The sequence below is a fragment of the Scyliorhinus canicula genome, chromosome 2 (assembly GCF_902713615.1).
Source record: "Scyliorhinus canicula chromosome 2, sScyCan1.1, whole genome shotgun sequence".
In the NCBI taxonomy this organism is placed as follows: domain Eukaryota; kingdom Metazoa; phylum Chordata; class Chondrichthyes; order Carcharhiniformes; family Scyliorhinidae; genus Scyliorhinus; species Scyliorhinus canicula.
Genome location: NC_052147.1, coordinates 268,040,928 through 268,052,519, shown reverse-complemented (window position 1 = coordinate 268,052,519; position 11,592 = coordinate 268,040,928). Strand labels below are relative to the sequence as shown.

General features: G+C 46.9%; 1 protein-coding gene across 2 annotated transcripts; it reads right to left on the bottom strand.

The window, feature by feature from the left end:
- Positions 1-753: 753 nt before the first annotated feature.
- LOC119962456 lies at positions 754-10,334 on the bottom strand. 2 transcript variants are annotated; one of them, XM_038790408.1, is made up of 2 exons: positions 9,214-10,334; positions 754-1,038 (listed from the first exon to the last, which is right to left on the bottom strand). In XM_038790408.1, the coding sequence occupies exons 1-2, from the start codon at positions 9,619-9,621 to the stop codon at positions 1,006-1,008; spliced, it is 441 nt and encodes a 146-aa protein (XP_038646336.1). In that variant the 5' UTR covers positions 9,622-10,334; the 3' UTR covers positions 754-1,005. The 2 variants fall into 2 exon arrangements, with proteins under 2 accessions (XP_038646336.1, XP_038646335.1); XM_038790407.1 differs by having other exon boundaries at positions 754-992.
- Positions 10,335-11,592: the final 1,258 nt, after the last annotated feature.

Sequence of the window (11,592 nt, the reverse complement as noted above, 5' to 3'; positions counted from 1 at the left end):
TTAGCCGAGTGTGATTAAATACACTCTTTATGTGTACCTGAATTGATGTCACCGAGTTGATACCAGGAAAGATCAACTTACAACAAAACAGCCATTTTCTGAGTGAACCAAATCAAAAGTCAAAGGGTTGAGGTGAGGTAGTGATGGGGGAAGAGGTGAGGTAGTGATGGGGGAAGAGGTGAGGTAGTGATGGGGGAAGAGGTGAGGTGGAGATGGGGGAAGAGGTGAGGTAGTGATGGGGGAAGAGGTGAGGTAGTGATGGGGGAAGAGGTGAGGTGGAGATGGGGGAAGAGGTGAGGTAGTGATGGGGGAAGAGGTGAGGTAGTGATGGGGGAAGAGGTGAGGTAGTGATGGGGGAAGAGGTGAGGTAGTGATGGGGGAAGAGGTGAGGTAGTGATGGGGGAAGAGGTGAGGTAGTGATGGGGGAAGAGGTGAGGTAGTGATGGGGGAAGAGGTGAGGTAGTGATGGGGGAAGAGGTGAGGTAGTGATGGGGGAAGAGGTGAGGTAGTGATGGGGGAAGAGGTGAGGTGGAGATGGGGGAAGAGGTGAGGTAGTGATGGGGGAAGAGGTGAGGTGGAGATGGGGGAAGAGGTGAGGTAGAGATGGGGGAAGAGGGGCAGCTGGGACTCGACAAACGGAACCTATCTCAAAACTGCACACAATCAGTGATCATGGGTTGAGGGTGATGAACAGATTACTGCCATGCATATTGCAGACACAAGCAGAAGATTCCATGTCTCTCACAGTTAATTTATTTCCAGAATGTGGTTTTCGCCTTTATTGTGCATTCCTAACTACCGTTGAGAACATGGAGAGGTGAGCCATTCTCTCCAAATGCTGCCGGCCTTCTGATGAAGGTCCATCCGCAGTGTTTTTCAGTCGGAGTCTGGAATTCTGATCCAGCGATGATGAAGGAGCGGCATCGTATTTCCAACTCAGGGTTGATTGTGTGTGACTTGCAGGCGGTACTGTTCCCACACGCCTTGTCCTCCTTGGGGTGGAGATCAAAAGATTGATAGGTGCTGCCGAAGGAGACTCTGTGAGTTTAAAGTTGCAATACAATGTTCTTAACCAAATCAATACAAATTATTCCAGTGGGAGTGGGGAAAGTGAGGCTTACATAAATGAAACAGGCAAGTCGGCTAATCCATTGGGATGCAAGCTGAGTTTCTGTAGTTAAAATCAATAACCCCAAATGCAAGAAGATATTAAATACGCAATTTAAACAGGGGTTAAAAGCCTTCTGTGGCAGCTGGTGGAAGTTAAATTGAATTAATTAATAAAAATCTGGAATTGAACATTTGTCTCGATAATGGCGCCATAAAACTACCTTTGATTGTTATAAAAAAAAACATTTGGATCACAAATATAAATCTGCTGTCCTTACTTGGTCTGGCCTACCTGTGACTCCAGATCCACAGCAATCATTCTGAGGTTGATTCATAACTGCTCTCTGAAAAGGCCGAGCAAATCACTCAGTTTAGGGGCAATTAGGGATGGCAAGCAAATGTTGGCCCAGCCAGTGGCGTCCACAACTCATGAAAGCATTTTGGAAAAGGTTTTATATCCGTCACAGTACTTCTTGGGCATTAGAGCGCTTCTGTTCACACATCAGGGGCAGGATTCGCCTGCAACTGGCCGGATGGCCTGATGCCAGCGCCAAGAGCGGTGTGAACCACTGCATGCACAGACCGGCCGGTCCTGCGCATGCACAGCGGGGTTCTTCTCCATGCCAGCCATGGCGGAGCCCTACAGAGGCTGGCGCGGAAGGAAAGAGTGGCCCCACGGCACAGGTCCGCTCACAGATCAGTGAGCCCCGATCACGGGCCAGGCCCCGTGGCAGCCCCCCCCCCCCCACCCCCCCAGGGACCGGATCCCCCCCCCCGCACCCCGGAGGACTCACCTAGCCGCCCTACAAGCCAGGTCCCGCTGTGATGGACCATGTCCATTTCAGGCCCATCGGGGTCTGGAGAATTTCCCCAGGAGGGTGGGGGGGGGGGGGCTGCCAACGACCCCCGACCGGCGCGGCGTAAACCCTGCCACCCCCCCCCCCACCGAAAACCGGCGCCAGAGAAAACGGCAGCCGGCGTCGGAGCAGCGGGGCGGGATTCGCGCCGCCCCCCCCGGAGATTCACCAACCCGGCGGGAGGGTCGGAGAATCCCGCCCCTGGTTTAGATGAAAGGTGGGGAGAAATTTGCCTTGTATCCAGGAACCTGCTTGTTTGAGGCACAAGATGAATTCAACAACAGGCTTCCTTATTTGTGTGGCAATGCTGAGCTACAAGAACCAAAATTAGCCTTGTTGTTCCGGCTCTGGTAAATCTTTGTTGGCTCTGATCCTGAGCCGGCTCTGAAGGTAGTTTCTGGTATTTGGGTGGGTGTGCGGAGAAGCAAAGCTGAGGGCGTGCCGTGTCCGGAACATGGGGAGGAAGAAGTACTTGTAGTTTTCTTAGCCTCACATTATTTGAACTGTTAATCAATGCTCTAGTTGCTTTTTGTGGTGTTTCTCAGCAGGGTGGCACAGCGGTTAGCACTACCGCCTCACAGCGTTAGGGACCCGGGCTCAATTCCACCCTCGGGTGACTGTGTGTGGAGTTCGCACTTGTGTCTGTGTCTGTGTGGGTTTCTTCCGGGTTCTGCGGTTTCCTCCCACAGTCTAAAGATGTGTAGGTTAGGAGGATTGGACATGTTGAAATGCCCCTGAGTGTCCAAAAGGTCCGGTGGGATTGTGGGCTTGCAGGGATAGGGTGGGGGTGTGGGCCTTGGGTGGGGTGGTTGTTCGGAGGGTCAGTGTAGACTCGATGGCCAAATGGCCTCCTTCTACACTGTAGGGATTCTATTATTCTTCTATGAGTTCCTCAAAGGAATACTTGATGGCTCGCTCAAGACCTGCTTTAATTAGTTGAAGATAACATGGCGTCAGGTCAGTTCATTTTGCATCAGCGTCCTACAACCAATGGAGGATGCAATTTGCATGTTGTGGTAGCATTACACCGGATTCATAGATAATAGAATTTGCAATGCAGAAGGAGGCCATTTGGCCCATCGAGCCTGCACTGGCCCTTGGAAAGTGCACCCTACTTAAGCCCAAAGCTCCACGCTATCCCCGTAACCCAGTAACACCAACTAACCTTTTTGAAAACTAAAGGTAATTTAGCGTGGCCAATCCACCTAACCTGCACATCTTTGGACTGGAGGAAGAAACCGGAGCACCCGGAGGAAACCCAAGCAGACACGGGAGAATGTGCAGACTCCGCACAGACAGTGACCCAAGCTGGGAATCGAACGTGGCACCCTGGAGCTGTGAAGCAACAGTGCTAACCACTGTGCTACCGTGCCACCACCCATTCAGGTGGGTGGGCTGCTCGCCCATTTACCAGTCCACCCGAAGATGGCATTGGATGCTAGCAGCACTCCCCCATCCAATTTTCAACTCCTGCCTGAACTTCTTTGAAGTGCAAAACAAACTTCTGATCGTTGAACTACTCCCCAGGGGAGTATCTATCGATTTCCCCTCCCCTGACTTGAATGATGATATGATCTATAGAGACTTCCTGTCCTTTCAGTTAACCCCACCTGCTGCTCCTTTTCCATCCTCCCATTTCAGATGTATGGAGGTCCCTCGTGTGAAATAAAGAAGTTGTACAGCAATTTCACATACAAAACCTTTATCTATCAATAGAACATCGCAAGGTTGGAGCAGAGAGAGAAAAGACTTTGGTGCGAGGTGAGCGAGTAATCGCTTTCAATGTACAATTTTTTTCTCCTGTCCGATCCGAGATGCATGAGAAGTATTATTTGTATCTCCCTGAACACAAAACCAATATTCAAGACCATGGAAAATTAGAAGATTTTACCTGTCACTTACCTCAATATTTACAGACATGTACAGTTTGTACTTTTGTTATGTAAAGTTGGCAAATAAAGGGAGAGTGTTAGAAGGTACTGTAGAATGTTTAAGTTTTAACATAATTTTGGAAACCTTTATTCCAAAACCATTTTCACTGATACAATGGAGAATGACTGTCTGTTATGAATGAAATTTTGCTATATTCCTGTCGATATTGTTGGTGTTCCCCGCACCTTGCCTCTCCCCACCAAATATCTAGCCAACTATTGCAAACCCAAAAGACTGGACTTCATAATAGAGCTGTTCAAATTCTTTTCCGTGAGCCTTTATGACACATCCTACAAGAAAAGTTATAAACTGGATAAAAGCAAATTACTGCAGATGCTGGAATCTGAAACAAAAGAGAAAATGCTGGAAAATCTCAGCAGGTCTAGCAGCCTCTGTCGGGAGAGCAAAGAGCTAACGTTTTGAGTCCGATGACTCTTTGTCAAAGCCAACACACAGAAAAAGTGGGAAATATTTAGGGCGCAATTCTCCCCCCCCCCCAAAGCCGGGAGGGAGAATAGCGAGAGGGCCTCCCAACATTTTTCACGCCCTCCCGCTATTCTCCCCCCCCCACGCCCGACCCACGCCACAAATCGGCGCTCGCCGTTTTTTACAGCGAGCGCCGATTCTCCGAGGCCGATGGGCCGAGCGGCCGGGCTTTCACGCCTGTTTCAACATGGCAGCAAACACACCTGCTCGCTGCCGTTGTGAAACGGGCGCCAGATGCCTGTTTGGGGCATTTGGGGGCCCGGTTGGCACGGCAGTACCACGGCCGTGCCAAGGGGGGCATAGGCCCGCGATCGGTGGGCACCGATCGCGGGATGTGCATCCGTAACGGACGCATTCTTTTCCCTCCGCCGCCCCGCAAGATCAAGCCGCCACGTCTTGCGGGGCGGCTGAGGGAAAAGACTCTAACTGCGCATGCGCGGGTTGGCGTTGTCCAACCTGCGCATGCGCGGGTGATGCCAGCCAGCATGACGCTTGATGTGCGGCCTTGAAGACCGTCGTCAAGGCCGCGTCGCCGTGACGCACGGGGCCGCGCTCCTAGCCCCGCCCGGATGGGAGAATCGGCCCCGGAAGTGGGCGTGAAGGCTGCCGTGGGTCACTGCCTGTCCCACAGCAGCCTTTACGATTCTCCGCATTTGCGGAGAATCTCGCCCTTATACTTTGGAGTGAGAATGAAAGATGAGTCATAGCCACAGAAACCCAGGGAAACCGGGTGCTAATGGCCACAGACACCAATGGGAAAGAGTGCTAATGGCAGTCCCCAGAGAGGACAAAAGAAAATTTATATCCTTGACGAGTTCCTCTGAACTCCAAAGGGATGTCCTCCATTTCAGCTGATGTCAGCGGCTTGGCGTGTTATCTCTGTCGCCTCTTGCCAGCCTCAGTAACTGCACAGCCAGGACTGTTTTATAAATAAACTGTTGTGCCTCCCTCCCCCCCAGTAAAAATAGAATTTCTACAGAAAAGGTTATGTACGCAGCCACACAGAATAATGGGTGTTTTGCTTCATCCTACATTTAACAGTAGATTTTACAAATGCATGCGCACAGTTTGATGTTAATTATAATGGATGAATAATCGTGCAGAGCCCAGTGATTTCGATATTTGAATCTCTGGTACACCATCCTCATAACATGCAACACCATGGAAGTGTGAATCCATTAGTGCCAGGATACTTCACCCATATAATTAAGTATTAAGGCTTTTGCCCTTCATCTATAAAATTATTTTCTCACCTGCATTTTTGTTAAATGTAAACTGATTTATCAATCAAAGTTTCACCATTCATTCAGAAGTATATTTCCCCCCTGTTTGAGGCAAACAGAACAAAGAAGATGTCTTCTTTTGCTCACAATTCATGGCCCACGAATGAAATTAGAGTAAAGGGCAATTTTGAAATATGTTGAGATATAAGTTTGTCTTGGGCAGCTACGCAGAGCAGTGGTATCTCAGCGGCTGCCTGTTATGCACTGTGCATGATACTGGGTTTTACTGAAGTCAATGGTGTGGTGTACTTTGTGTTGCTTATTTCAGGATAGTTGGCGTGATGTCCACAATGATCACTGTATAGCTTTTACTTAAACAAAGCTATGATTTTATTTACACTACTAAACCTGATTTCGACACTTAGTCCTTAAGAATACAGAATTGATCAATAACATCTAACTACACTCATCTACTACTTATCTTCTCACTGGTATAACTTTAATCTAACCTTCTCACACTAACTGCTCTTATGACCTTCACTAGCTATCTCCTGCATACACACCTACCCTCAGGTCGAGCAGCACTGCCTTATATAGTTGTATCTGTGGCTCCCTCTAGTGGTGACTCTCAACACTACATTAACCATTGTAATGCTGATAGCTATGATAATACCACAAATGGAACTGAATATCAAGCAGGTACTATAATGAGAAGGTGATATGATATGGCCCATTTAGTGCTTCCAGTCTAGCTAAATTTCAATCTCAATTTTCCAAAGCTCAATTTTTGCTTAAGTTATGGTACCCAGTGCAATCCAGTCAGTGGTCCTTGTAGCTATGTGTAATGTCTGTGCTCTGGAAAAATAAGCTTCTAAACCCAGGTAACTGGGTTCTGTTTTTTGCCTGTCTTCCTAATTAGTCCTGTTTGCATTATGAGGGCCTAAAACTTTTTGAAAGGACATGTTCTTAAACACTGTTGTCGCATAAAGTGAAAATCAATGACCAAAATCTGTTGTTAGCAATGTATAAATCATGAAAGAACAGTCTTGCCTCCGAAGGCATTTTGTAAGCATTTTTGTGACTCTACTGCCTGTACAGCATGCTATCTTGCTAATGTTCCTACAGCCTGACAGTTGCAACCATCAAAGACTTACCTGCATACTGCACTTTAAGTGATGCATGAGACAGGGATCTGCGAAACCGGAATGACCTTTGATTTGTCAAATGGGATTCTGGTATAACCCCAATGGAGGCCCCGGGATCAGGACTATATGATTTCCCATAACCACCCCAGAATATGAACTTCCCCTTTAAGGCAGGCAGGTCTTCCCCTTTAAGGGGGCGGGGTTTCCCCTTTACAAGGAGAGCCACAGTTGTATAAAAATTCCGGCCCAGCTGCAGGTCGGAGAAGGAGACCCTTAGGGGAGTGGAAGAGTATTGTAATTATATCAAAATAAACTTTCTTCTGCAATTTCTACTTTTGTCTGTGCGTTCTGCCTACCGAGGAATCAACAGATTCCTCTTCGGGTGATTTAAGATCTTTGAATTCAGACACTGTCCACTCAATCAGAGAGAGTTCTCGAATTTGCAGCAGATTCAAAGAAGGTTCATAAAGGCTTTCAGGACAAAGGGCTTGGAATCATCTTTTCGATCGTCTTAGAAGCTGAGGGAGAATTTAGAAATACAAAGTGTAGATAGCATGGTTTCAGGCATAAAGAAAGAACATTTATAGTGTGCCTTTCCTGATCTCAGGATATTCCAAAGTACTTTGCAGACAAGGGCACTCTTTGAGGTGTCGTCACTGTTATAATGTAGGAAATGGAACACCCAATTTGCACACAGCAAACTCTCATAAACAGATGGGATAATGACTAAATAATCTGTTTTATGAATATGTTTGATTCGGGCATATGTGCCAATGATATCACAAGGGCAATTGGTTTGGCTCAGTAAGCGGTCAAACAAACAATGGCAGAGAGGAAAGACACTCTTGACCATTTATCTTGTCCCACTTAAGGGGCAGCATGGTAGCACAGTGGTTAACACTGTGGCTTCACAGCGCCAGGGTCCCAGGTTCGATTCTCGGCTGGGTCACTGTCTGTGCGGAGTCTGCACATTCTCCACGTGTCTGCATGGGTTTCCTCCGGGTGCTCCGGTTTCCTGCCACAAGTTTTGAAAGCCATGCTGTTAGGTGAATTGGACATTCTGAGTTCTCCCTCTGTACCCAAACAGGTGCCGGAGTGTGGCGACAAGGGGCTTTTCACAGTAACTTCATTGCAATGTAAGCCTACTTGTGACAATAAAGATCATTTAAAAAAATAAGTAATCAGGTGTCAGTTACGATAACCACAACATCCGTGCTGACACCAAGTTCCTCATGTACAAGGCAGTCGTCCCCCCAACTCTTCTATACAGCTCAGATACCTGGACTTCGCTGATGACACCACAGTAGTGGGTTGGATTTCAAACAATGGCAAGACAGAGTACAGGAATGAGATAGAGAATCTGGTGAACTGGTGCAACGACAATAATCACTCCCTCAATTTCAACAAAACGAAGGAGATTATCATCGACTTCAGGAAGCGTAGTGGGTAACATGCCCCTGTCTACATCAATGGGAACGAAGTTTAAAGGGTCGAGAGCTTCAAGTTCTTAGGTGTCCAGATCACCAACAACCTGTCCTGGTCCTCCCATGCCAACACTATAGTTAAGAAATCCCACCAACGACTCTACTTTCTCAGAATTCTAAGGAAATTTGGCATGTCAGCTATGACCCTCACCAACTTCAACAGATGCACCATAGAAAGCATTCTTTTTGGTTGTATCACAGCCTGGTATGGAGCCTACTCTGCCCAAGACTGCAGGAAATTACAAAAGGTCGTGAATGTAGCCCAGTCCATCACGCAAACCAGCCTCCCATCCAATGACTCTGTCTACAATACCCGCTGCCTCGGAAAGGCAGCCAACATAATTAACGACCCCACGCACCCCCGGACATACTCTCTTCCACCTTCTTCCGTCAGGAAAAAGATACCAAAGTTTGAGGTCACGTACCAACCGACTCAAGATCAGCTTCTTCCCTACTGCCATCAGACTTTTGAATGGACCTACCTCGTATTAAGTTGATCTTTTCACTGCACCTTGCTATAACTGTAACATTATAGAACATAGAACAGTACAGCACAGAACAGGCCCTTCGGCCCTCAATGTTGTGCCGAGCCATGATCACCCTACTCAAACCCACGTATCCACCCTATACCCGTAACCCAACAACCCCCCCTAAACTTTACTTTTTTTTATTAGGACACTACGGGCAATTTAGCATGGCCAATCCACCTAACCCGCACATCTTTGGACTGTGGGAGGAAACCGGAGCACCCGGAGGAAACCCACGCACACAGGGGGAGGACGTGCAGACTCCACACAGACAGTGACCCAGCCAGGAATTATATTCTGCAGTCTCTCCTTCCTTCCCTATGTTCCCCTTGTTTGGTACAGCATGCCAGAAACAATACTTTGCACTGTATACTAATACATGTGACAATAATAAATCAAATCAAAAAGGAGGACAAAGGAAGCACTTCAGAGACACCCTGGAGGCTTACCTCAAGAAATGCAACATCGACCTCAACGCCTGGACGACCCTTGCGCAGAAGAGTCCTATCTGGAGAATCCTTCTGATTGAAAATACACAATTTTTCGAGGACACTCAATGGCAAGAGGAGGCCCTGAAAAGGAGCCCAAGAAAGGAATACTAACAACCTAGAGTCCAAGGACCGATCCAACCTCCTGGAAACATCTGCCATGTGTGCGTTCGAAGGTGCAACTCTCAGATCAGGCCCATCAGCCTTGAAAGGACCCACAGAACCCATGACCAGTGACATGGAGTTTCTTAGGTGTGCAATCATATGTGTTAGCAAGTGATCACTGAAGAAGAAGAAGACGATTGACCTGGTGGTACTTGTTTGTGTTGTCTCACTCACCAGAAGCACATGGCAGTAATTCAGATACATATGCGGTCAAACAAACAATGGCAGAGAGGAAAGACCCTCTTGCCCATCCATCCTGTTCCACTCAATCATGATAAATTTTGCATCACTCTTTATGTACACATATATATATATGCATTGGTCAGAAAGTTGTGCAGACCAGATATTCAAAATACCATGCAGCTCAATGTCATAAAATTAACTTTACCATATGATGGAATCAAACTCTTTGAAGCAGCTTTAGATAATGACTGTTCTACAGATGGTACTTCAGGCAACTCAGAAAAATTGCATATATTTAGTGGTTTTCTCTTGGACGCAATCATTATCTTTGAGGGGACTACCTGGTGCAGCCAGTCTTCTTAAGTCTGTTGAGCATTCTTAATTCTAGACGCTTCACTTGCAGCGACCATGCCTTCAGCTGCTGAGGTGCTAGTCTCTGGAATCGATGTTACTTCCGCTCAAAGTCTTTCTGCTCCTTTAAGACGCTTCTTTTGTTCTTTAACTGAAGCTTTTGGTCTAACGGCTCCTCCTGATCCTGGGTATCACAAGGTTCCTGCAAAGCTTCATGGGACATGTTATTGCAATAAAGGCGCCATCCAAATGCACGTTTTTGTTCTCTCTGCTCAGGAGCAGCAGACGGTGTAAGTTCTAGGAGTGCTCTGTTGTATCGCACAGAAAGAAAAACACAATGCTCCCTCTGGGTAAACTCCAGCAGAACTAATGGGCTGGAACGCAAGAACCTAATGCTTTGGGTTTTAAAAGCCTCCTGGGCTGATTATAAGTAATGTCTGCTGCAGTAAGCCCTGAAAATATTGAGCTGTGCAACATGCTGCGCTTCTGTGCTCAGACACACAGAAAAGCAATGACAGTTACAAAATGCGACAAAGCAAAATTTACGAAAGGTTATGGAATCATTTCCCCAGTGAGTGCTTGCCCAATGGGATGAATCAACATCTCATTTATTTATATAGTCGACTGCACTCCACACTAAATTTAGCATGACAAGATACCCTTCACATAATGAAAACCCATTAAATTCACACTTGTTTCGGAGATAACATTTGCCAGTATTCAGACGTTGCCTGCAACAACGGTAAAATAATAATCAAAAACTTTGGGAACTTACTCTCATGAATCTTTTTCTTTTATAAATTTAGATTACCCAATTATTTTTTCCAATTAAGGGGCAATTTAGCATGGCCAATCCACCTATCATGCACATCTTTGGGTTGTGGGGGCGAAACCCACGCAAACATGGGGAGAATGTGCAAACTCCACACGGACAGTGACCCAGAGCCGGGATCGAACCTGGGACCTCAGCGCCGTGAGGCAGCAGTGCTAACCACTAGGCCACCGTGCTGCCCTCTCTCATGAATCTTGACATCAGGCTTGTATAAATGAGATCTTGATGTAGGCAATGGTCTGGGAAGGAAAACCCTCTGGTTGCCTTACGTAGCACCAAGGTAAATGTGTGACAATTTCTAAAAGAACACACTTGGAATTCCTCGAGAAGTACTGAACAGTGGAATTCTTCATGAATGCTCAAGCGATGAAGCTGTTAATCTTTGGCCTTTCAGTTTTGCCTTATCGTGGCCTAACAGCATTGTGGGAGGCGGTGATGTCGTGGTATTGTCGCTGTATTAGTAATTCAGAGACCCAGGGTAATACTCTGGAATCTCAGAATGGCAAGTGGTGGATTTCGAATTCAAGAAAAAAATGTGGCGTTAAAAGTCTAATGATAACCATGAAACCATACTCATAGAAATCTGCCTGGTGCAGTCATGTCCTTTAGTAAAGGAAATCTGCTGTCCTTACATGGTCTGGCCGATATGTGACTCCAAACCCATAGCAACGTGGTTGATTCTTAAATGCCCTCTGAAATGGCCAAATGAGCCACTCGGATGTATCAAGTGACTGAAACGACTCGGAGGAATTAAGCCTGGCAGCAGCCGAGAAGGACAAGGACAGCAGATACATGGGAACACCACCTTC

Coding starts and splice junctions, on each gene's coding strand:
- LOC119962456 (XM_038790407.1), bottom strand. CDS start 9,621: ATGTATCTGAATTACTGCCATGTGCTTCTGGTGAGTGAGACAACACAA. Junction 993..9,213: donor TCGATGTTGCATTTCTTGAG/GTAAGCCTCCAG, acceptor CTCCACCCCAAG/GAGGACAAGGCGTGTGGGAA.